At 43.6% G+C, this 25,012-nt stretch overlaps 1 protein-coding gene across 11 annotated transcripts in view; it reads right to left on the minus strand.

The window, feature by feature from the left end:
• The window catches only part of cacna1da (calcium channel, voltage-dependent, L type, alpha 1D subunit, a), a 144,751-nt gene that overhangs the window by 32,234 nt on the left and 87,505 nt on the right, over window positions 1-25,012 (minus strand). For 6 of the 11 annotated variants that reach the window (XM_045705835.1, XM_014167632.2, XM_014167629.2 and 3 more), the window contains 18 exons: window positions 21,202-21,427; window positions 20,738-20,945; window positions 20,035-20,155; window positions 19,573-19,676; window positions 19,361-19,394; window positions 19,058-19,184; window positions 18,307-18,436; window positions 17,654-17,713; window positions 14,896-15,002; window positions 14,468-14,555; window positions 14,103-14,210; window positions 11,555-11,607; window positions 11,149-11,295; window positions 10,654-10,855; window positions 8,898-9,056; window positions 8,301-8,411; window positions 6,443-6,526; window positions 1,389-1,421 (listed from right to left, as the gene is read on the minus strand). In XM_045705835.1, coding sequence (XP_045561791.1) covers window positions 1,389-1,421; window positions 6,443-6,526; window positions 8,301-8,411; window positions 8,898-9,056; window positions 10,654-10,855; window positions 11,149-11,295; window positions 11,555-11,607; window positions 14,103-14,210; window positions 14,468-14,555; window positions 14,896-15,002; window positions 17,654-17,713; window positions 18,307-18,436; window positions 19,058-19,184; window positions 19,361-19,394; window positions 19,573-19,676; window positions 20,035-20,155; window positions 20,738-20,945; window positions 21,202-21,427 — 2,102 coding nt within the window. Of the gene's footprint in view, window positions 1-1,388; window positions 1,422-6,442; window positions 6,527-8,300; window positions 8,412-8,897; window positions 9,057-10,653; window positions 10,856-11,148; window positions 11,296-11,554; window positions 11,608-14,102; window positions 14,211-14,467; window positions 14,556-14,895; window positions 15,003-17,512; window positions 17,573-17,653; window positions 17,714-18,306; window positions 18,437-19,057; window positions 19,185-19,360; window positions 19,395-19,572; window positions 19,677-20,034; window positions 20,156-20,737; window positions 20,946-21,201; window positions 21,428-25,012 lie in introns of all 11 variants that reach the window. The other 5 variants (XM_014167635.2, XM_014167625.2, XM_014167631.2 and 2 more) reach the window with 4 other exon arrangements.

The following is a 25,012-nucleotide window of genomic DNA, read 5'->3' on the forward strand; positions in this document are numbered from 1 at the left end:
CAGAGGATCGGAGTGTGTGTGTGTGTGTGTGTGTGTGTGTGTGTGTGTGTGTGTGTGTGTGTGTGTGTAGAAAGCCAGCATGAGGGCTCAGACTAGAATGGAAGGTGGCCGGTGAGCAGGAGAAAGAATATACAATATGTAGAGTTCCAAAGGTACTCACACTCAAAACCATGAAAAGGAATAACCTGTGTACACAGGGAACCTGGCTGTGCTTCAATGCCTGGACCAGCACTTAACAGTACTCAAAGTACTACATGCATGTATACTAAATGAAATGTTGATACTAAAGGTGATTGGCCTTTACTGAGACTGAGATGTGAGATGTATATGAGCTGATTCAGCTTGTATTGCATCTTTACTCAACTAACATCTCTGAGGGTTGTTTGAGGGATGGTGGCGATTTTACGTATCCTTGTGATTCATCTTTGATCAAGTTTGCATTATATTTCACATTAATCTAAGTATCATGTTATGGACATCAAGACACTTTCTGTTCAAACCAGACGAATCCTGGACTTGTTGCATCTACAAGGGCAGAGTTTCCCAACCCTCTCCTCAGGGACCACCAGCCATTTCAAACATTTGTTGTAGCCCTGATGACGAGAAGTTGGGGAAACAGAGGTGGGGTAAACTCTGTGGGAGGAGTTTTGAGTGACAGAGTGGGAGGAGTATTCCCATATGCAGTTTAGCTGGAGTGTATCTGCTATGTAACTGTATCTAAGAGGCTGGTGGTGAAGTTTTGCCAGGAGCCCTGCTACAGTACAGACAGACCTACAGGGGGACAGGGTGCATGCTGTAGGAAAGAAAACCTTGCCATAACTTGACTGGACACATCAGCACAAGCATGGCACCCTCGGTCCAGAGTCACTGCATGCGGAGTCACAGTGGGACTAACCCCCCCAGAGAGGTCAGCCAGCAGGGGTCAGAGGTCATAGCAGAGGTCATGATCCCAACCCCATAGGGTCATCCATGGGTCACTGCCGCACGCAGAGGGCACATGGCACAGCAGAGACCATGCAGCGGTGTCAGCGATACAAACGTGAGGAGCAGACAGAACAGCCCTCACCATGGGGATGCACTCCGCCACGTTTGAGTGACCGACACACTCTTCTTCAAAATAATAACCCCAAACCAAAAAAGGAAAATGAAGAGCAAAAAAACTCAAACAAAAATACAACCAAAAAGAACCATAAAGAAACCAAACCAAACCAATCTCAAAATGAAAACAGAACTTTTTAATTGTATAAATTAAAAAGGCGAGGTTTTAGAAGAGGCCATGTAGAAGATTAGAGGAGGTTATATAGATTGAAGACGATAAAATAAAGACCAACATAAACCAATGCAAGCCCAGAGAAGACAGGGCTCTGATTGGGGGAAGAGCATCTTACCCCCGACTCATCCAACTGAGGAGCCTCCGTAGGCTTTAAATCAAAGACCTGTGTTAATGACTCACACAACGTTATCACAACCCTCAGGTCTTATACTGTAACACAATATTATCACCATGTTTAAGATGTATGCACCATTAAAGACAAACGTAACTACCTATACTGTCACTACACTTAAATGAAACTTACGTTAGGTTTAAGACTGACACAACATTGTCTCGACACTTAACGTTTATACACTGTTTTTGTAACATTGAAAGACCGACTGACTCACACCTAAATCACAACCCCTATGTAACATAACGGTGATGACACGCAGAACAGAATCTTAACACTTTAAACGTTTAAGACTGTCAGACAACATACTGTGACGCTTAAGAACTTCTATGTGGCGCTTACATTGCATTTAAGACTGACACATAGCATTAAGACAATATAACACTTAAGTTAACGTTTAAGAGCGAAACACAACTTTATCACTCCCCCTGTGTAATGGTAATGACTGACATACATTATCGTAATGGTTTTAAATGGTTTAAACAGCAAGATGAAAAAGCTTGTGGCTCTACATATGGATAATGCTATAACAATGTTTCTGAAACATTATTTGACTGACGCAGACTGTTATTATGATGCTTATGGTCATGATGTTCCAAACATAATGTTAACTTGACTATAACAGTGTTATTTTAGTGATAGTCGCACAACCCATATATAACCCATTTATACCTGTCAACCGGTTATAATACTACAACTTCTTCTCCCCTCCTACTCATATAACGTCTTGTCCAAAGATTCCTTTCAGATTACTTACATTCAGTTTTTCTACTTCAACATTTCACTTAAGAGGCTGGACATGCAGGCTAAAACTGTAAATCAAACACTGTCTTATGCTAACTGACACTCTCGCTTTCTCCCACACACCAATCCACACAAACACACCTCACCAACACACATTTAGTAAAATATTACATACAAAGGTAGTCACAGGTGTTTTAAAATATCATATTGTATTAGTCACAACTCTTAAAGGTCCAATGCAGCTGTTGTTTACCTCAATATCAAATCATTTCTGGGTAACAATTAAGTAACTTCATTAAAATGGTCAAAAAGAAACAACAATAGCTTTTTAGCAAAGGGCAATTTCTCAAGCGAGAATTTTGCTAGGACTGTCTGGGAGTGGTCTATTAACTAATTTACAGCATGGTGATGTCACCATGGAAGGCCAAAACTCCATCCCACCAAAACAGGTTTTAATTTCAGGCACTTTTCAAACAGCTCTTACACTAAAATGGCATTAGCATAATTTTCACAATTTCACAGTATTATTCCAACCTTATAGTGTGTAAATATATATAATACAAGGTTTTTGATTGCACTGGGCCTTTAAAAATGCAGCTATATGGGAAAACAGTATATTCTTCATCAAAACACAGCTGTGAAAACTGTGAAAGAAACTGTGAGAGAAACTATGAACCATTGCATGATTTCAGATGTATGATTTCACGGCAACAGTACAGGAAGAACACTGAGCGATGTCGTCAACAGTGGACAGTATGAGTAGAGTAACTCCAGACAGACATGCCTTCAGTTCATTCATCTCCTACAGCGCAGTGGTTCACGCTGAACAACAGGAACGTTATGAGGTGCGGAATGAGCAAGAAATCATAACACATGGAATAATAAAGCTTGAGGAGGTTCTTTAGCTAATCCTGGTCAACCAACAGCATTTGATAGAGCATGCGTTCAGCATCGCCATGTTGTTGCAGACAAGCACCGCACACATACACGCAAGACAAGTTTTGATGATGAGGAGGAGGCGGCATTAGGAGCCGTTAGTGGTATCTGTTAGCATCGCACGCAGCAACCCCATGCATGTCGAGTCAGTCAGTGACCTGCATCAGAGTCACCGCTAGGGGGCGCTCTCATCGTCTAGTGCAGGGAGAGAGGTTAAAGAGAGAGTGAGCGGAGGGAGGAGAGGAAGAGAGAGAGAAAGATAGAATGTTTGGGGTAGAGAAAGAGGGAACAAAAAAAGAGAGAGAAACAGAATAGAGGAAGGAAGAGACAGCGGTGAGAAATATCAAGTGACTGAAAGAGTTCAGAGAGAGAGAGAGAGAGAGAGAGAGAGAGAGAGAGAGAGAGAGAGAGAGAGAGAGAGAGAGAGAGAGAGAGAGAGAGAGAGAGAGAGAGAGAGAGAGAGAGAGAGAAAAGAAATGGCCATGCACCTGACTGAAGGCTACACACCTGGCCCTTCTCTACACATGAGCTCCATTGTGAGCTTTAAGAGCTCACTACATAGGAAGACAGAACAGAAGACAGAGACAATCACTCACAGAGACACAAACACAAGATCAACAAAGAACCTCACAGTCAGCTACTGCATTGATTGAACCACCATCAGTGTGATAGAGATGACAGCCATGATAACTTCCATCACACCTGCTGATGGGCTATAAGTGCACTGGTTCTTACACTGGTTCTTACATTAGTTTAGCCTGCTACTTTTAGTTCCATGTGCATCTATCTACATTGCCTGTGTTTGTGATTCAAGTTTGACCCTGATTGAAATTGATATTGACCATGCCGCTTTAATTGTGTTGCTCAGCAGAAGCAGACCCTACACAATTTTGTGGAAAGAAATATAATGTAAAAGGTGTATAATGTAAATGTTTCTCAATCCCATATTAAATCACCTCTGTCTGTACATTCTATTTCTATGTGTAGCATTGTGCCCTAGCTTTGCTCTGAGCTCCAGGGCCATTCTGTCTGGAGGAGAAACAGATAAGAGGAGGTATGGCGAGAGAGGAGAGTCAAACTTCACAAAGGGTCACAAATGGTTAGTGAGCAAGTGGACGGGACTGACCGGTGCAGGGCCACGTGCCATCTGTGGGTTGATGGGGGGGGGGCAGGACATGGGGAGGATGTTAGGGGGATGGGAACACATGACACTTTCCCAGCATGCATCAGGAGAAGAGGTACACAGCCCAGTGATTGGGTAACAACAAGGAGCAGCTATAATATAGCCACACATAAACATAGATCCTGGATCACAAGTTAAAACAGCCCAACTGAGTGGAGTTTCTGATCTAGTCTATGACAGACAGTGGGACAGACAGCAGCATGCAAACCAACAGTCAATGAAGGATGAAATGGGCCTCGCAAGGTCCTCTGTCAAAGGCCTTGTGAAATCAGCACCAAACCATCAAACAACACACATATACAAGGCCTGACTTTAACACATAAACACACGGAAGCATGCGCGCACACACACACACACACACACACACACACACACACCAACATGCATAAGTATCCAACATATGCATGTTAAAACACAGGAAAAACACACCAGCTCTTACACAGACACTCATGCACTAACACATTTATATCCACATAAACTAGGAACAGACACTAACACATTCATATCTACATAAACTAGGAACAGACACTAACACATTCATATCCACATAAACTAGGAACAGACACTAACACATTTATATCCACATAAACTAGGAACAGACACTGATACACTGACATATGGTGACTCCAGAGAAACAGCACTGCAGCTCAGAAAGTAGAGCACTCAGAGACATAGAGAGAGAGAGAGAGAGAGAGAGAGAGAGAGAGAGAGAGAGAGAGAGAGAGAGAGAGAGAGAGAGGGAAGAGGGAGAGAGAGAGTTGAGCAGTAAGGCTCTGCTACACTTCACCTATAAATAAGCACCTTTACTGAATCTACTCAATATGAAAAACAATGTACGTGTGTGTGTGTGTGTGTGTGTGTGTTCATTGTCAGCGGGTACATGTCCATGACAGTCTGGGATATGTATTGATTAAACACATTATTGATATTATGTATGAGCATTGCACAGTGCTGTATGTGACCTAAAAGAGTGCTACGTTAGTAAAGTTATGTTAGTAGCAGTCATTTTAATAGAGCACTGTCCATCAAGGCCATGCAGAGAACAATGTTATAGCAGTAGTCTGTTACAGTAGCTGGAAGTAGCAGTCATCCAGCATTTTACCCTGTCTTGACACAATAACTATACCAGTCCAAGACTTAACCTGGGTTATCTGATTAACAGATGACTCTAGATTTCCTATAGCTTTTTTAATGACATTAATTCAGAACAATTCTTTGACCAAGACGATAAAACACTAGATGACTAATTGTATTGAGTTTCTTAATCCTTTTACACTATAAATTGGGTCCCGAAGATAAAGTTGTTATGAAACAGATTAACACGCAAAACAGGGAGATGGATCATTGCCATACTTGCCTCTACAAGTTTCTATGGAAACAGAATGAACAAGAGGTATAAGGGTTAGAAAACCAAGCGGATACATAGCAACATCACACGGCTGTAACCCAACTATAGATCCCCATGGTTACAAAGCGTGGGACACCTCTATCGGGAAACGTCCATGTATACAGAGGCATCGTAACAGCTGTTCAAACAATAAAACATTTCATCATATCATACCATATAATACAGCACCCCATTGTATAAGATCTGAGTAGCACAAAAACACTGCGCTAGGTAAAGGGGTTCATTTCAATAGTGACAGTACATTTTTCAGACAGGACAGTAGAAGACAAGAATCACAAGCCAACTGAAGCCTTACAGACAAAGCCAATGGATATATGACCTAAACATAATGTTATCAAACACTGACAAAAGCCAATAGGATCTATTCTACACATGATCCTTTTTAGACACATATACAGTACATTTCCTAATCATCTATAGTGATTTGAGTGTTCATTTTACTGTGGGCATTACTGTGAATTAGGAGCAGCAGAATTGTAGTACCAACTAGCTAACATGGGGGCACTGTGGGCCTAATGTAAAATAATAGAATTCATGAGGGGAGAGGGAGAGTGCTATGAGGAGGATGCTTGGATTTACTCTCTCAGTCTAATGTTTACTGAATGTAAGCACAAGCACCTTCCTCAATCTCAGAACACACTTGGGAATAATGGTGGTGCTACTGTCAATTCTGGCGTTATCGTAAGGCTTCAGTTCCACGAGAGAGGCAGAAAAGGCAGTACTTACATTCACTTCAGTGATAGCAATATCAACGACGCTACCAACTACAATTAAGGCATCAAATGTGTTCCACGCGTCAGTGAAATAGTGCTGTTAACGGAAGCCACAGCACACAAGGGGAAGAGAGGGGGATGAAAAAGAAAGAGAGAAAACAGAGAAGATGACAGAGGCAATAATGTTATTGTGAACGAGAGAGAGAGAGAGAGAGAGAGAGAGGCAAAATGAGAAGAGAATAAGTGTGAATAGGATTGTGTAGGGAGGCAGCAGGTAGGGCCAGATAAGGAGAGAAAAAAGACAAATAGAAAAGTAGCCATTAAGACCTGAGTAATCAATAACAGAGAGACTGAGTAGGCCCTTTGGTAGCAGAGGAGCTGAAGTCAGCAGAAACAGCAGCCATATAACCAAAGACCAGCGGGTGCATTCAGTGAGGTAAAACGTCCAGCATGTCGCAGATAGAAATGTAACAAATAAAGCTAATACAATTGCCTATTCTATCTAACAGTCATATCTGTTCTACACAATACATTTCTATCTAAACGTTCTGTATAACGGTACACCCTCTTGAACACACCCCAGAACATAGATACATAGAGGGAGGACAGATGACCGGGGACAGATCAGACGGGACAGATCAGACGGGACAGATCAGACGGGACAGATCAGGGGCGGGGCCAAGGAGGGTTGGGTGGGGCTTACTTACATCAATCTCACTGAGCACAATGTCTACTATGCTGCCCATCACCACCAGGGCGTCGAACACATTCCAGGCATCCCCAAAATACCCCTGAGTGAGGTCAGGGGAGTAGGCAGTGGTTAGGTGGTGAGGTTAATACTGGGCTACTGGTGTCATTTCAGTTACTTACAAATGTTATCTGCATGTTTAATGTATCTATTCCACTGTACAACTTTATTGTAAATGGCAGTATGTAATAAAACATGTTGATAGAAATACTGTGTGAGCTCTAAATGTTAAGGTATTAGAAAGTTATCTAGGTCACTGGTTAGTGTTCCCAGGTATGCACTAGTCGGTGAGAGTCACAAAGAGACAGAGAGAGAGACAGAGAGAGAGAGAGAGAGAGAGAGAGAGAGAGAGAGAGAGAGAGATTGGAGAGAGAGAGACAGAGAGAGAGAGAGACAGAGAGAGAGAGAGACAGAGAGAGAGAGAGAGAGAGAGAGTTGGAGAGAGAGAGACAGAGAGAAAGAGAGAGTTGGAGAGAGAGAGAGATTGGAGAGAGAGAGACAGAGAGAAAGAGAGAGAGAGAGTTGGAGAGAGAGAGAGAGAGTTGGAGAGAGAGAGAGAGAGTTGGAGAGAGAGAGAGAGAGAGTTGGAGAGAGAGAGAAAGAGTTGGAGAGAGAGAGAGATAGAGAGAGACAGAGAGAAGGAGAGAGGGAGAGAGAGAGAGATGGAGAGAGAGAGACAGAGAGAGAGAGAGAGCGAGAGAGAGTTGGAGAGAGAGAGAGATGGAGAGAGAGAGATAGTCCTGTCTCTAGGCACTGCACCACACCACTCAGTCTCTTACTGGGTCCCTGTCCTTCTTCTCAACACACAGCTGTGTGTGGTCCACCAGGTACAGTAGGGGGTAGGGAGGAGCAGGAAGGGGTAGGGCAGGGTGTAAACAAGTCAACAACCAACAAATGAAGGTTCTGTACTGTACACACAATAACCAAAGACACCTACAAACATAACAGCCACAGACAATACACCCACAAAATAGATAAATGGGGATCTATGTGAGACGCACGACTATGTATGTGTGTGTGTCCGTCTCTGTGTCCGTCTGTGTGTCCGTCTGTGTGCACACATGCATGCATTTGTGTGTGTGTGTGTGTGTCTGCGGGTGTGTGTTTGTGTGTGTGTCCTTACCCGAGGTTTGAAGGCGATGAGTTTGAGCACCATCTCTGCAGTGAAAACAGCAGTGAAGACCATGTTGAGGATGTCCATCACATAGTTAAATGTTGCAGACTGGCCATAGTGCTACAGGAGAGGGAGATAGAGAGAGGGATAGAGGGAGATAGAGAGAGAGATGGAGAGGGCGATAGATGGAGAGATGGAGAGGGAGATAGAGACAGAGGGAGAGATGGAGAGGGAGATAGAGAGCGAGATGGAGAGAGAGATGGAGAGGGCGATAGATGGAGAGATGGAGAGGGAGATAGAGACAGAGGGAGAGATGGAGAGGGAGATAGAGAGCGAGATGGAGAGAGAGATAGATGGAGAGATGGAGAGCGAGATAGAGAGCGAGATGGAGAGAGAGATAGATGGAGAGATGGAGAGGGAGATAGAGAGCGAGATGGAGAGAGAGATGGAGAGAGAGATAGATGGAGAGATGGAGAGCGAGATAGAGTGATAGAGAGGGAGGGAAGGAGAACAATCAAGGTGTTTTATTTCTAATAACCGGAGTATAATAACAAATGTTACGACAAGACTACGGCCTCTGAATGGGTTGGGTTGAGCTTCTCTTACCTGCACAGCCAGGCAGAGCGTGTTGAGCATGATGAGGACGAACATGATGTACTCAAACCCTGTAGAGTTGACCACGTACCAGAACTTATACTGGTAGGGGTTCTTAGGGATGTACCTCCTCAACGGACGGGCCTTCAAGGCATACTCCACACACTGACGCTGTAGAGAGAACCCACACAGTTATTCATTGTATACCTGTACACACAGTATAATATACACCAGGATTTCCGTTGGCTGGTAATAAACGGCTTTTGGCCAATAACATTTTGAAAAGCCGTTAAATAAAATAACCAAGCAGACTCAAAGCTGTAATCGCTAACAAAGGTGCTTCAACAAAGTACTGAGTAAAGTGTCTGAATACTTATGTAAATAAAGTATTTCTGTTTTACATTTTTTATATATATATTTTTTATGTAAAAACCTGTTTTCATATTGTCATTATGGGTTATTATATGTAGATTAATGAGGAAAAATAATAATTTAATCCATTTTAGAATAAGGCTGTAACGTAACAAAATGTGGACAAAGTGAAGGAACACTTTCCAAATGCACTGTATAATTGTGTGGAATTAAACTGGCTCGTGTGTACAGTATATTCCTTATGTATCTTATTTATCACATGCGTACAGCATTCAGATACAGAGCCTTTGAGCGGGAAATCTGTCAGACAGCGCGAAAGCTGCTGCTACAGCATCTCAAACAGCAAATGCATAGGCAACGGAAGGCATACTACAGTACATATTTTGTGGCATGTCTTACCTTGCCTAAAAGTAGCCTAGCCAAAATCAGACCATATCCATGGAGGCAATTATTTTATATAATCTTTCTTTCATTGTCCAGTAGACAAAGGCACAACCCTAGTCATATTAACAACCCATGCTAGTTGTTGCATCTTTCATCTCCCCTCTTTCTAAATTTCAAACAGATATTTTTATCTCTGTCACATGAAACTGCTCGCAGGTGCATTTTGACAACAGTGTTTTCCCATGAATTGCATTATGGAACAAACATTCGCGCCTAGCCTACTGCCTTGTGCACGTTGCTGCTCTCATAATGTGAAGAAATAATAGTTTATCAATGTTTTAAACTAAACGTTCTGATCTGTTGCATCAGACTCATTGCTTTTTAAAGTTTTAGATTTTTGCAGCCGAGGCCTACTGGTTGTATGAACTAGAGATCTATCATCCCACAGCTGTTCCAGAGTCAGTTTGGAATAGACTATTTCTTTCTCTCCAAGCGAACCAATAGAATAGGCCACTTTTCTACTACGAGGGATAGTAGATTGACAGGCTAGTGATGTTGCTGTTTGTTACTCGTCTTGTCGGCTGTTAGAACAGTTATTCTAACAGGTTCAAAGTGCACATCAGAATTCCGTAAGAAGGACCAGCCATCATTGCATCCTCTGTTAATATGAAAGACTATAATCTGAATGTGATTTCTGTCACTCTGAGCAGCCATAATCAGGTTACGCACCCAACGCTTATGGGTCCGGTACATTTATCAAATGTCAGATACATTTAAATGCTGCTGGTCAAATGTCTGGAGGCACATTTTCCTAATGGAAACCCTGGTATACACACAAACTGCATAGCAACACACTGAGAACCCTAGTGTGGGGAAGTATGAGCAGACTAGACATGTAGTGCCACAAAACTCATAAACACACATAAACCCCACATGAACACACACGTACAGATGCACACGCACACACACATATTTTGTTCTTCTAAACACACACACACACACATGAACTGACCTGGTTCTTATCAAGCTCACAGTTCTTGTACTCTTTCTCTCCTTGCTCCTGGAAGGTGACGATGACGAAGCCGACAAAGATGTTCATCATGAAGAAAGCGATGATGATGATATAGATGATGAAGAAGATGGAGATCTCGATGCGGTAGTTGTAGATGGGACCCAGGTTCTCCCTGTTAGAGTCTATGGCCTTGTAGAGCAACCTGAGAGGGAGAGAGAGAGAGAGAGAAGGAGAGGAGAGAGAGAGATAGGATAGACAGAGAGGAGAAAGAGAGGAGAGAGAAATAGGAGAGAGAGAGATAGGAGAGAGAGAGATAGAGAGAGATAGGAGAGACAGAGAGAGGAGAGAGAGAGGGAGAGAGAGAGAGAGGGAGAGGAGAGAGAGAGCGGAGAGAGAGAGCGAGAAAACATTTTTGTTTAATTGTTATTTTTTTATAAACAAAAATATGAAAGTGTTTATTATTGTATTTGAGTATATAATATGAGTGTGTCTTACGAAGGCCAGCCCTCGAAGGTAGAGACGGTGAAAAGAGCCATCATGGCCATCAGCACATTGTCAAAGTTGAACTCGCTGTTGTGCCACACTCTCTTTTGGATGGCCGGCTGGTTCACGTCCCCGTCCTTAAAATGGATGTAGGTGCCCCTGGGAGGTTAGAGGTTACAGGGGTTAGAGGTCAGAGGTCAGGATTTAGGGTTAGGCCTATGATGTACAATATAGAAACAATATGAATATTGTGGATGTTGTGAATATGTATGTCTATGGGCAACATGCTCAAATCAAAGATACTACAGAACACATACTGTAGAGTAAATTACATTTACGGTACAATATGGTACAATATGACTGGTGTCAGTTTACTGTATGCAACTATAGATGGGCAAATGTATCAAAAGCAACTGACTTGCATTCGTCTGGGCTGGACTTGGCTTCGTCTGTACAGCGGTAAAACTTCCCCTGTGAAGCAAACACACACATCTTCATTGTCTGGGATAGTGTCTACATACAAGGGTCTTATTCATTAGGAGACACCATAGAAAAATGTTTAGCAACGGAAAACAAAAACAAGCATTTCATATTGGATGGGTTTCAGTGGTCCCCCCCTGTTTCAGTCAGTTTTCTTCCAATTTGGTGTTACGGTGCTGACAGTGCTGTTAGGGTAGTGTTATAGTACTGATCTTAGAACCAGTGTTACGGTGCTGACAGTGCTGTTAGGGTAGTGTTATAGTACTGATCTTAGAACCAGTGTTACGGCGCTGACAGTGCTGTTAGGGTAGTGTTATAGTACTGATCTTAGAACCAGTGTTACGGTGCTGACAGTGTTGTTAGGGTAGTGTTATAGTACTGATCTTAGAACCAGTGTTACGGTGCTGACAGTGCTGTTAGGGTAGTGTTATAGTACTGATCTTAGAACCAGTGTAACGGCGCTGACAGTGCTGTTAGGGTAGTGTTATAGTACTGATCTTAGAACCAGTGTTACGGCGCTGACAGTGCTGTTAGGGTAGTGTTATAGTACTGATCTTAGAACCAGTGTAACGGCGCTGACAGTGCTGTTAGGGTAGTGTTATAGTACTGATCTTAGAACCAGTGTAACGGCGCTGACAGTGTTGTTAGGGTAGTGGTATAGTACTGATCTTAGAACCAGTGTTACTGTTAGGGTAGTGTTATAGTCTGTCTTGAACCATGTTACGGCGCTGACAGTGCCGTTAGGGTAGTGTTATAGTACTGATCTTAGAACCAGTGTTACGGTGCTGACAGTGTTGTTAGGGTAGTGTTATAGTACTGATCTTAGAACCAGTGTTACGGTGCTGACAGTGCTGTTAGGGTAGTTTTATAGTACTGATCTTAGAACCAGTGTTACGGCGCTGACAGTGTTGTTAGAGTAGTGTTATAGTACTGATCTTAGAACCAGTGTTACGGTGCTGACAGTGCTGTTAGGGTAGTGTTATAGTACTGATCTTAGAACCAGTGTTACGGTGCTGACAGTGCTGTTAGGGTAGTGTTATAGTACTGATCTTAGAACCAGTGTAACGGCGCTGACAGTGCTGTTAGGGTAGTGTTATAGTACTGATCTTAGAACCAGTGTTACGGTGCTGACAGTGCTGTTAGGGTAGTTTTATAGTACTGATCTTAGAACCAGTGTTACTGTTAGGGTAGTGTTATAGTACTGATCTTGGAACCAGTGTTACGGTGCTGACAGTGCCGTTAGGGTAGTTTTATAGTACTGATCTTAGAACCAGTGTTACGGTGCTGACAGTGTTGTTAGGGTAGTGTTATAGTACTGATCTTAGAACCAGTGTTACGGTGCTGACAGTGCTGTTAGGGTAGTGTTATAGTACTGATCTTAGAACCAGTGTTACGGTGCTGACAGTGCTGTTAGGGTAGTTTTATAGTACTGATCTTAGAACCAGTGTTACGGCGCTGACAGTGTTGTTAGAGTAGTGTTATAGTACTGATCTTAGAACCAGTGTTACGGCGCTGACAGTGTTGTTAGGGTAGTGTTATAGTACTGATCTTAGAACCAGTGTTACGGTGCTGACAGTGCTGTTAGGGTAGTGTTATAGTACTGATCTTAGAACCAGTGTTACGGCGCTGAGAGTGTTGTTAGAGTAGTGTTATAGTACTGATCTTAGAACCAGTGTTACGGTGCTGACAGTGCTGTTAGGGTAGTTTTATAGTACTGATCTTAGAACCAGTGTTACGGTGCTGACAGTGTTGTTAGGGTAGTGTTATAGTACTGATCTTAGAACCAGTGTTACGGTGCTGACAGTGCTGTTAGGGTAGTTTTATAGTACTGATCTTAGAACCAGTGTTACGGTGCTGACAGTGCTGTTAGGGTAGTTTTATAGTACTGATCTTAGAACCAGTGTTACGGTGCTGACAGTGCTGTTAGGGTAGTGTTATAGTACTGATCTTAGAACCAGTGTTACGGTGCTGACAGTGCTGTTAGGGTAGTGTTATAGTACTGATCTTAGAACCAGTGTTACGGTGCTGACAGTGCTGTTAGGGTAGTTTTATAGTACTGATCTTAGAACCAGTGTTACGGTGCTGACAGTGTTGTTAGGGTAGTGTTATAGTACTGATCTTAGAACCAGTGTAACGGCGCTGACAGTGCTGTTAGGGTAGTGGTATAGTACTGATCTTAGAACCAGTGTTACGGCGCTGACAGTGCTGTTAGGGTAGTTTTATAGTACTGATCTTAGAACCAGTGTTACGGTGCTGACAGTGCTGTTAGGGTAGTGTTATAGTACTGATCTTAGAACCAGTGTAACGGCGCTGACAGTGCTGTTAGGGTAGTGTTATAGTACTGATCTTAGAACCAGTGTTACGGTGCTGACAGTGTTGTTAGGGTAGTGTTATAGTACTGATCTTAGAACCAGTGTTACGGTGCTGACAGTGCTGTTAGGGTAGTGTTATAGTACTGATCTTAGAACCAGTGTTACGGTGCTGACCTTAAAGAGCTGCACTCCTATGCAGGCAAACATGAACTGCAGCAGCGTGGTGACAATCATGATGTTACCGATGGTCCTGATGGCCACAAACACACACTGGACTACGTGCTGCAAGGGTCAAAGTTCAAATGTTAGCAGTCATTGAACGGTAAGATGGCATTACATTGATGAAAGGTCAATATATGTCAAAGAAGAGGAACAAGGAGCTATAGTAACGATACAGCTTCGGGAAGTATTACTTTTTTTACCTGTCGCGTGGCACAGGTTTTTGTTACAAACTATCACAAGTTACTGTAATTGTTCTACCAATACTGTAGCAAGTAATATGACACATAAAGAGAAAGAGTAGGAGGTTTACGGTCTACCTTGAGACCTTTGGCTCTGTTGATAGCCCTCAGGGGCCGAAGCACACGCAGAACCCTCAGAATCTTCACCACTGAGATAGCAGAGGACCTAAATGTCATCACAGGAACTCACTGTCAGAAACAAACTCGCACTCTCTAAATACAACCATTCACTGCCATATCTAACTGGACCATATCAATTAAAAATGATGTGTTAGGACAGTGTGCAAGAGAGAAAAATCAGAGAGAGAGAGAGGGAATGGGTGAGGAATATGATGAAGAGACAGATAGCAGAGTGAGAGAGAGAGAAAAAGAGACAGAGAGAGAGAGAGAGAGGGAGGGAGAGAGAGAGAGAGAGAGAGGGAGAGAGAGAGAGAGAGGGAGAGACAGAGACAGAGAGAGAGAAAGAAAGGAAACAGTGTGGGTGGAGGGTAGCAGCAGGTACTGACTGGATGCAGAAGGAGACTAGGGAGACCCCAACCACCAGCAGATCCAGGAGGTTGAAGGTGTTCCTACAGAACGCTCCTTTATGGAGGAACGCCCCGTATGTGGTCATCTGATGGGAAGGGCACAGTTAGTTAGAGGGGTATCGGACACTAAGAAATACACACATTAACACACATTCACACAAACACAGAGACATACACACAACCCACTGGGCACAAACTGGTTGAATCAACGTTGTTTCAACGTAATTTATCAACATATTGTGATGTGGAATCTACGTGGAAAATACCTTGGATTTGAAGAAAGTAATCAAACAAACTGGAATTAAAGCCAGACTAGGTGGAACTATCCAAGCAGAAGATACATCTCCTTTAACTGTTGATATTTGGCTCCATTGACTAACAAACACAATTCAATATCACGTTTGAAATAAAATAAATAGGCTATTAACTTGTGGACAAGCTAACAAATGATATGTTGGATTCACGTCTCCAACTCAACCAAAAGTTAAAGTTAAAGAATGGGATTTAAGCCAGTGGCTCAAATGGAACAATCCAAGCAGAAACATCTCCTTTAAATGTTGATATTTGATTACGTTGTCAACCAAACACAATTCAATATTACTTGTGTAATACAGGAAAAGACTACCTTACAAACTAATGTAACATACAACCTTAAAATGAGTAGCACATCCATGGCCACATTTTGTGGTTACTGCAACTATAAAGTTCTTCTTATGTAATCATTTAAAGTGTGCATGTCAAAGTTAACAGGGTGTCGCAGGTCTGTGGAAATCTTGGAATTTGGTTGTGCTTTTAGGTGGTTGAAAGCATAGCACATTGGAAATTCAACAAATTTTTGCCTGTGTTTTTGAGTGGGTTGTAATCTCGCTGTTCATCGTCTCAACCAAATATTACCCAGTTCTCCACGTTGAAATGACATGGTGTCCCCAGTGAGAAGTACACAATATCACAGTTGTACACCACAAGACAGACACACCTACATAGACAAAGGAGTAGAAACAGCAATAATACAGCACTCACGCTCCCTCACACCCACGTACACCCACATAATTCCACACTCTTGTAGATCACTCTATTTCAGGGTGGCGAGCTCAGACTCAGGCTCAGACAGACTCAGACTCAGACTCAGGCTCAGACTCTGGCTCAAACTCAGACTCAGGCTCAGACTCTGGCTCAGACTCAGGCTCAGACTCTGGCTCAGACTCAGGCTCAGACTCAGACTCAGACTCTGGCACAGACTCAGACTCAGGCTCAGACTCAGACAGAGCAGTAAAACAGGAGGCTAGCAGCTACCATCGCCACCCCACGGCACACTGGTACATGAATGTAGTAGCAAGTCATTCATTTCCCAATCCGCTAATAACAGGGTCACTCGCAGCAGTAAAACATGCAGTTTATTGCTGCTCTGCGAGAACAGATATTTTGTCTACTACCTGAGAGGAACTATAGGATCGAACGCTCCAGCGATTGGAAAACCGAATCCCCTTACTGACACATTCATGTATGGCCGTTTCCCTTAAAGCACATTCCTTCATGTTCTTTAATAGCTCAAATATAAAGGGATAATAAAGCAGCTCCCACTAAAACATGTCAGACTTCAGCAGGCAGAGAAGTAAACAACCCAGCAGAAGGAAGTCTTGTTCAAATCATAAAAGTAAAGTTCATCGTCCTGAGTGCATGTAAATGTAGAGACCAGTAGAACATACAGCGAGGGAGGGAGTAAAGAGCTAACTGAGAATGGTAACAGAGAACGCAGGGTGCTGCTAACGCAGCAGGACCAAGCTGAGCCGGGACGTGTTCATTAGGCACCAAACGGGAAAAAACAGACCGAAACAGGGAGGACTACCTGAACTGGTCCAATAAGAAATTCTAGTTTTCGCTTTCCGTTGCAAAACATGTTGCTATGGTTTGCCCTAATGAATATGACCCTGGACAGGACTGTGTAGGTTAGGTCTACCCTCTTAACGGTTCTGGAGGAAACACTACATTTCTATGCACTCAGTCAGTCAGGGGAAAGCCCATGCTCCACATGAACATGGTTGGTTTGCCCCCTCTTTTATGGCTTAGTATCTGAATAGCAGTCAGTATGAGATGGAGTTGGCTTTGACTGGAGATGGCCTTAGATGTTTGTTTTTAAACCCTCCAAAACTCCGCCAATGACTTCTGGGTCAACTTCAGTCGAAGCTTCATGTCTTAAACAGTGCATTGATAGCTGTTTCCTTGCACAAAGAGTTGCATCATTTTTTGAAAGTTACACAAAATTGTGTCGTTGGTCGAAATTCCAAAACCTTTTAAACGCAAACGTGACAATCATGATGACACAAATCTGGGTTAGTTTGTGTCTGATTCCTTCCTGGATTATTAGTTTGTTGATTAGTGGAAATTGAACAACTCTTGTGTTAGTCAGTGTGTGTGTGTAGTAGTAGTCGTGAGTTAGCTAATGATGACAATCTTATAGTTAAAAGAGGTGCCATGGAGTCAAAAGACAAAGAATAGAAACTGAAAACAAAACAAGGCAGGTAGTACTGTGGTGGCAGCAGGTGACACACAAGGAGAGAATGAAACAAGGCTCTCTGTCGTCATTAACGGGGGTTACCTTCAACATGATCTCAAATGTAAACATACTAGTGAAGACATAATCTGCATAGCCTAGGACCTGGAAGGCAACCAGACGTTGGGAGTGTTACTGTGGGGGCAGTTAGATGACAGCACAGAGAGGCGGACACAGGCCATTTACCTTCAACAGGATCTCAACAGTAAAGATAGCCGTGAAAGCATAGTCAAAGTAACCAAGTATCTGCAAAAAGCAACGTACATGTTTAACAACGATTATACAGGTTATGCCGCATGTATATTCATCAAAGACATTAGAACAACTAGTTAGAGTGGGATAATCCACGTGTGCAGGAAAGGACTTAATATGCATAAACAGAACATCAACAGTATTCATATAAATGTATCAAATCCATGTACAGTAGAATACAATATATTTTATAATACACTATCTATTCATCATATAGTTTCATTGAGTGCACCTGCATGATGTCATTATCCCACTACCACAATGACATCATCTTTAAATTCCCGCAGCTTGAGGTTAAGTTAGTATGATGAGTTGAAATAAGGAAACTCAAGTCAATGAACCTGCTGCCTCAGAGCATCATGGGAAAAAGTTCAGGAAAAAGTTATCTTTACCATAGTACTCTGTTAGTGTACATCAATCGCAACAAACTAAATCACTAAATCAAGGTAAATAATTAACCAATAATTAACCTTACAGAATCTGTCTTTACTGTACATACTATGTACTACTATGAAGCCTATCTGTTGAAAATCAATTGCTGTATATGGTGTGTTCCTCTAACCTAGACAGAAGGTTCCTGTACTTACGATGTTGCGAGCAGAGAAGTTGCGTATGGGGTCCTCTGCAGCGAGGGAGACAGAGCTGAGCATGATGAAGACCAGGATGAGGTTGGTGAAGATGTGGTGATTGATGAGTTTATGACATCCCACCCGGATCCTGAGAACAACAGACAATAGACACAGCTCTGAGAACAGGCTCAAGAACAGCCACTTGTTGTGTGTGTGTGTGTGTGTGTGTGTGTGTGTGTGTGTGTGTGTGTGTGTGTGTGTGTGTGTGTGTGTGTGCCTACGGGTTGGTCTTGCTGAAGATGAAGAAGGCGCTGCCATCAGGGATGGGGGTGATCTGTGTGTGTGTGTGTGTGTGTGTGGTGTGTGTGTGTGTGTGTGTGACCTACGGGTTGGTCTTGCTGAAGATGAAGAAGGCGCTGCCATCAGGGATGGGGTGATCTGTGTGTGTGTGTGTGTGTGTGTGTGTGTGTGTGTGTGTGTGTGTGTGTGTGTGTGTGTGTGTGTGTGTGTGTGTGACCTACGGGTTGGTCTTGCTGAAGATGAAGAAGGCGCTGCCATCAGGGATGGGGGTGATCTGTGTGTCTGTGTGTGTGTGTGTGTGGTGTGTGTCTGTGTGTGTGTGTGTGTGGTGTGTGTGTGTGTGTGTGTGTCCTACGGGTTGGTCTTGCTGAAGATGAAGAAGGCGCTGCCATCAGGGATGGGGGTGATCTGTGTGTGTGTGTGTGTGTGTGTGTGTGTGTGTGTGTGTGTGTGTGTGTGTGTGACCTACGGGTTGGTCTTGCTGAAGATGAAGAAGGCGCTGCCATCAGGGATGGGGGTGATCTTCTCCTTCTTCACCAGTTCAGAGATGGGGGGGCGTGGCCCTGCTGGAACCTCCGGCTCCTCCTCCTCCTCTGCTGCACATACAGGCACACACACACAGTGAGAGACGGATCACACACACACACACACACACACACACACACACACACACACACACACACACACACACACACACACACACACACACACACACACACACACACACACACACACACACACACACACACACAGGCCTGTTCTCTCCATGTACCTGCAGCATTCTCCTCTTCTTCCTCCACTGGCACCTGTATCCAAAGAAGCAAATGTGATTAAGAGTTCGAATTGTGTAATAATAAGTGTCATAATTTCGTTTTTAAAGTATATTTTAAACTATTTTATAGTATCACATATTATGTATGTTTCACATGTATACAATGCGGCTGAATACACCTGAACCACAATATGTCTGGGATGGAGTTTTACCAAGTCTTCCTTTCTCTCTTCCTTTTTGTCTCGTGGAGCGTTGAGAGACTCTGCGTCTCCCAGGTTGTCCACAGCGATAGCCAAGAAGACATTCAGCAGGATGTCTGAGCAAAGTGTTCAGTCAAGGACAAAAGGAAGACACTGATACAGAACATTCAGAATAGGAACAGAGAGAAAAGCATACAATGCTTGTGTCGAAGTCAGAAATGTTCAATGCTGGATGGGAGGAAACGGCCAAGGATAAGCTGGTTATTGTGTTAATACAAACCTCCCAGCCTTGGAGTGTCTGGATCAGAGGAAGCTGTTGGGCATGTTGTATATGTTTGATACCATCCCATTCATACCATTCCAGCCATTACAATCAGCTCCTATATCTCCTCCCACCAGCCTCCTCTAGAACCTTGGTAAGCGCAGCTTGTGATCTGGGCGGTTGATAGGATGAGTGGGGTAAAGAAAAGATACAGTTTCCGCAGATGAAGAGGATGATGAAGTAGAAGGAGACAATCATCCCTGATGAGGAAGGGCCACCGTACGCCATGATGCCATCATACATCACAGCGTTCCAGTCTTCACCTGTCAGGATCTGGTCACAACACACCCAAATACACTCAATCATATTGGATGCTACACACAGAGGTCCTATAATTCATATGTTATTTTATGGATACACATAGAGCATACGCTGGTAGTACAACATAACATACTGTACTTTACAGTATGTAAATACTGTAGACCATGGGACATTTTACTCTAGTTATGTAACACACAACAGCAGAAACAGAGGACTTGTCTGAGGCATAAACAAACACAATCCGACCTATTGTGGAAAAATGCATTTAAAATATAGGGAGCATGACTTCATTCACCGCCAGCGGCGATCAGTGTTTACCCATCTGTATTTTACCACTACATCCCTGGGCTAGCCCCTATGTCATCCCCAGGAGGCTCTCCTTATATACAACATTCACTAACTACCGGTAGCTCATGAGGTTCTAGATATAAGTGTGTGTGTGTGTGTGTGTGTGTGTGTGTGTGTGTGTGTGTGTGTGTGTGTGTGAGAGAGACAGAGACAGAGAGAGAGAGAGAGAGAGAGACAGAGAGAGAGAGAGAGAGAGAGAGAGAGAGAGAGAGAGAGAAGAACCCACACACTGTACTGTTCACCCACCTGAAACACAGTGAGCAGTGCCTGGGGGAAGTTATCGAAGGTGCTCCTCTTGGTCTGTGTCTCGTCAAAGTTGAACTTGCCTCCGAACACCTGCATGCCCAGCAGGGAGAAGATGATGATGAAGAGGAAGAGCAGGAGCAGCAGAGAGGCGATGGACTTCATGGAGTTGAGCAGCGATGCCACCAAGTTACTGAGAGACTGCCAGTGACTGGAGAACAGAGAGAGATGGTAAGGCCAAATCACACACACACTCTCATGCATACAGTATGCATGGACACAGACATATGCACACACACACACACACACACACACACACACACACACACACACACACACACACACACACACACACACACACACACACACACACACACACACACACACACACACACACACACACACACACACACAGAGAACAGTGTCTAGGGGCGACTTCACCCTACTCCACATGGCAGTGGTCTCACCGTGTGACCTTGAAGATCCTGAGAAGGCGGACACAGCGGAACACGGAGATGCCCAGAGGAGACATGATGGCCAGCTCCACCAGGATGGTCTCGGTGATGCCTCCACACACTACAAAGCAGTCAAAACGGTTGAACAGGGACACGAAGTAGGCCTGCAGGCCCAGACTGTACATCTTGGTCATCATCTCACACGTAAAACATCCCAGCAGAACCTTGTTTGCCACGTCTGGAATCACAAAGGACAGAGGGTGGTGTCAGTCAATATAACACAATAACACAGTATAAACTAGAAAGGTCATTTTCCATGAAGATAAATTGTGAATTGCTTCAGCTGGCAAAAAATATTTTTATTGTATTCAAAGAAATGTTGAAGTTTAAATTGCTAGTGTTGAATAATTAAGGCTAATGTTTTAGTAGAAGTAGTGGCTGCAGTAGTGGTGGACCTATTGACTGTAGTAGCAGTAGTAGTAGCAGTAGCAGTAATAGTATACTATTATTTTTATTATTATTATTATTAGTAGTAGTAGTAGTAGTGGTAGTAGCAGCAGTAATAGTAGTACAATTATTATTATTATTAGTTGTAGTAGTAGTAGTAGTAGCAGTAATAGTAGTACTATTATTACTATTATTATTATTATTATTAGTAGTAGTAGTAGTACTTGTAGTAATAATAATCAAATCAAATCAAATTGCATTAGTCACATGCGCCGAATACAGGTGTGGACCTTACAGTGAAATGCTTACTTATGAGCCCCATACCATCAATGCATTTAAAAAAAATAAAAAAATATGAATAAGAATAACAAATAAAAGTAACAAGTAATTAAAGAGCAGCAGTAAAATAGCAATTGTGAGACTATATACAGGGGTGTACAGGTACAGAGTCAATGTGCGGTGGCACCGTTAGTCAAGGTAATTGAGGTAATATGTACATGTAGGTAGAGTTATTAAAGTGACTACACATAAATGATAACAACAGAGAGGAGCAGCGGTGTAGGGGGGGTGCAAATAGTCTGGGTAGCCATTTGATTAGATGTTCAGGAGTCTTATGGCTTGGGATTAGAAGCTGTTTAGAAGCCTCTTGGACCTAGACTTGGCACTCCGGTACCGCTTGACTAGGGTGGCTGGAGTCTTTGACAATTTTTAGGGCCTTCCTCTGACACCGCCTGGTATAGAGGTCCTGGATGGCAGGAAGCTTGGCCCCAGTGAGGTATTGTGCCGTACGCACTACCCTCTGTAGTGCCTTGCAGTCAGAGGCCGAAAAGTTGCCATACCAGGCAGTGATGCAACCAGTCAGGATGCTCTCGATGGTGCAGCTGTAGAACCTTTTGAGGATTTGAGGACCCATGCAAATTCTTTTCAGTCTCCTGAGGGGGAATAGGTTTTGTCGTGCCCTCTTCAGGACAGTCTTGGTGTGCTTGGACCATGTTAGTTTGTTGGTGATGTGGACACCAAGGAACTTGAATCTCTCAACCTGCTCCACTACAGCCCTGTCGATGAGAATGGGGGCGTGCTCGGTCCTCGGTCCTCCTGTAGTCCACAATCATCTCCTTTGTCTTGATCACGTTTAGGGAGAGGTTGTTGTCCTGGCACCACACGGCCAGGTCTCTGACCTCCAGGTCGGCCAGGTCTCTGACCTCCTCCCTATAGCCTGTCTCGTCGTTGTCGGTGATCAGGCCTACCACTGTTGTATCATCGGCAAACTTAATGATGGTGTTGTGCCTGGCCGTGCAGTCATGATTGAACAGGGACTACAGGGTGGGACTGAGCACACACCCCTGAGGGGCCCATGTGTTGAGGATCAGTGTGGCGGATGTGTTGTTACCTACCCTTACCACCTGGGGGCGGCCCGTCAGGAAGTCCAGGATCCAGTTGCAGAGGGAAGTGTTAAGTCCCAGGGTCCTTAGCTTAGTGATGAGCTTTGAGGGCACTACGGTGTTGAACGCTGAACTGTAGTCAATGAATAGCATTCTCATGTAGGTGTTCCTTTTGTCCAGGTGGGAAAGGGCAGTGTGGAGTGCAATAGAGATTGCATCATATGTGGATCTGTTGGGGCGGTATGCAAATTGGAATGGGTCTAGATTTTCTGGGATAATGGTGTTGATGTGAGCCATGACCAGCCTTTCAAAGCACTTCATGGCTACAGATGTGAGGGCTACGGGTCGGTAGTCATTTAGGCAGGTTACCTTAGTGGTCTTGGGCACAGGGACTATGGTGGTCTGCTTAAAACATGTTGGTATTACAAACTCGGACAGGGAGAGGTTGAAAATGTCAGTGTAGACACGTGCCAGTTGGTCAGCGCATGCTCGGAGTACACGTCCTTGTAATCCGTCTGGCCCTGCGGCCTTGTGAATGTTGACCTTTTTAAAGGTCTTACTCACATCGGCTGCGGAGAGCGTGATCACACAGTCGTCCGGAACAGCTGGTGCTCTCATGCATGTTTCAGTGTTATTTGCCTCAAACCGAGGATAGAAGTAGTTTAGCTTGTCTGGTAGGCTCGTGTCACTGGGCAGCTCTCGGCTGTGCTTCCCTTTGTAGTCTGTAATGGTTTGCAAGCCCTGCCACAGCCGATGAGCGTCAGAGCCGGTGTCGTACTATTCGATCTTAGTCCTGTATCGATGCTTTGCCTGTTTGATGGTTTGTCGGACGGCATTGCGGGATTTCTTATAAACTTCCAGGTTAGAGTCCCGCTCTAGCCTTTAGCTCAGTGCAGATGTTGCCTGTAATCCATGGCTTCTGGTTGGGGTATGTACATACGGTCACTGAAGCCAATGACTGATCTGGTGTACTCCTCAATGCCATCGGAGGAATCCCGGAACATATTCCAGTCTGTGCTAGCAAAACGATCCTGTAGCTTAGCATCTGCTTCATCTCACCACTTTTTTATTGATCGAGTCACTGGTGCTTCCTGCTTTAATTTTTGCTTATAAGCAGGAAACAGGAGGATAGAATTATGGTCAGATTTGCCAAATGTAGGGCGAGGGAGAGCTTTGTATGTGTCTCTGTGTGTGGAGTAAAGGTGGTCAATATTTTTTCCCCCTCTGGTTGCACATTTAACATGCTGATAGAAATTTGGTAAGACCGATTTAAGTTTCCCTGCATTAAAGTCCCCGGTCACTACGAGCCCCACCTCTGGGTAAGCGTTTTCCTGTTTGCTTATGGTGGAATGTAGCTCATTGAGTGCGGTCTTATTGCCAGCCTCAGTCTGTGGTGGTCTGTAGACAGCTACGAAAAATACAGGTGAAAACTCTCTATGTAGATAGTGTGGTTTACAGTTTATCATGAGATACTCTACCTCAGGCGAGCAAAACCTCGAGACTTCCTTAGATATCGTGCACCAGCTATTATTTACAAAAATACATAGTCCACCGCCCCTTGTCTTACCAGACGCCGCTCTTTAATCCTGCCGATACAGCATGTAATTAGCCAACTGTATGTTGATAATGTCGTTGTTCAGCCACGACTCCGTGAAGTAGTAGTAATATTATTATTATTATTATTAGTAGTAGTAGTAGTAGCAGCAATAGTAGTAGTGAGTGTGGTAGCAGAAGTAGTATTTGTAGTAGTAGTAGTGAGTGTGGTAGTAGTAGGCCATATAGTAGTGGTAGATTATTACATAGAGTAGTACTGTGAAGCAAGGCACACTAACTATAAGTCAGAAGCAAGTGGAATTTCTACTGGTTGTCATTCTTAGAATGTGCTTCCCCAGTGATATAATTAGAAATGTAAGAATGCTCCATTATATGGCAGTTAATTCAACAGTGGGAAGTTAGCTCGATGAAAGTAGTTGATGCGGTTTCTATAACAGTTG

Source organism: Salmo salar, chromosome ssa22 (assembly GCF_905237065.1).
Source record: "Salmo salar chromosome ssa22, Ssal_v3.1, whole genome shotgun sequence".
NCBI lineage: Eukaryota > Metazoa > Chordata > Actinopteri > Salmoniformes > Salmonidae > Salmo > Salmo salar.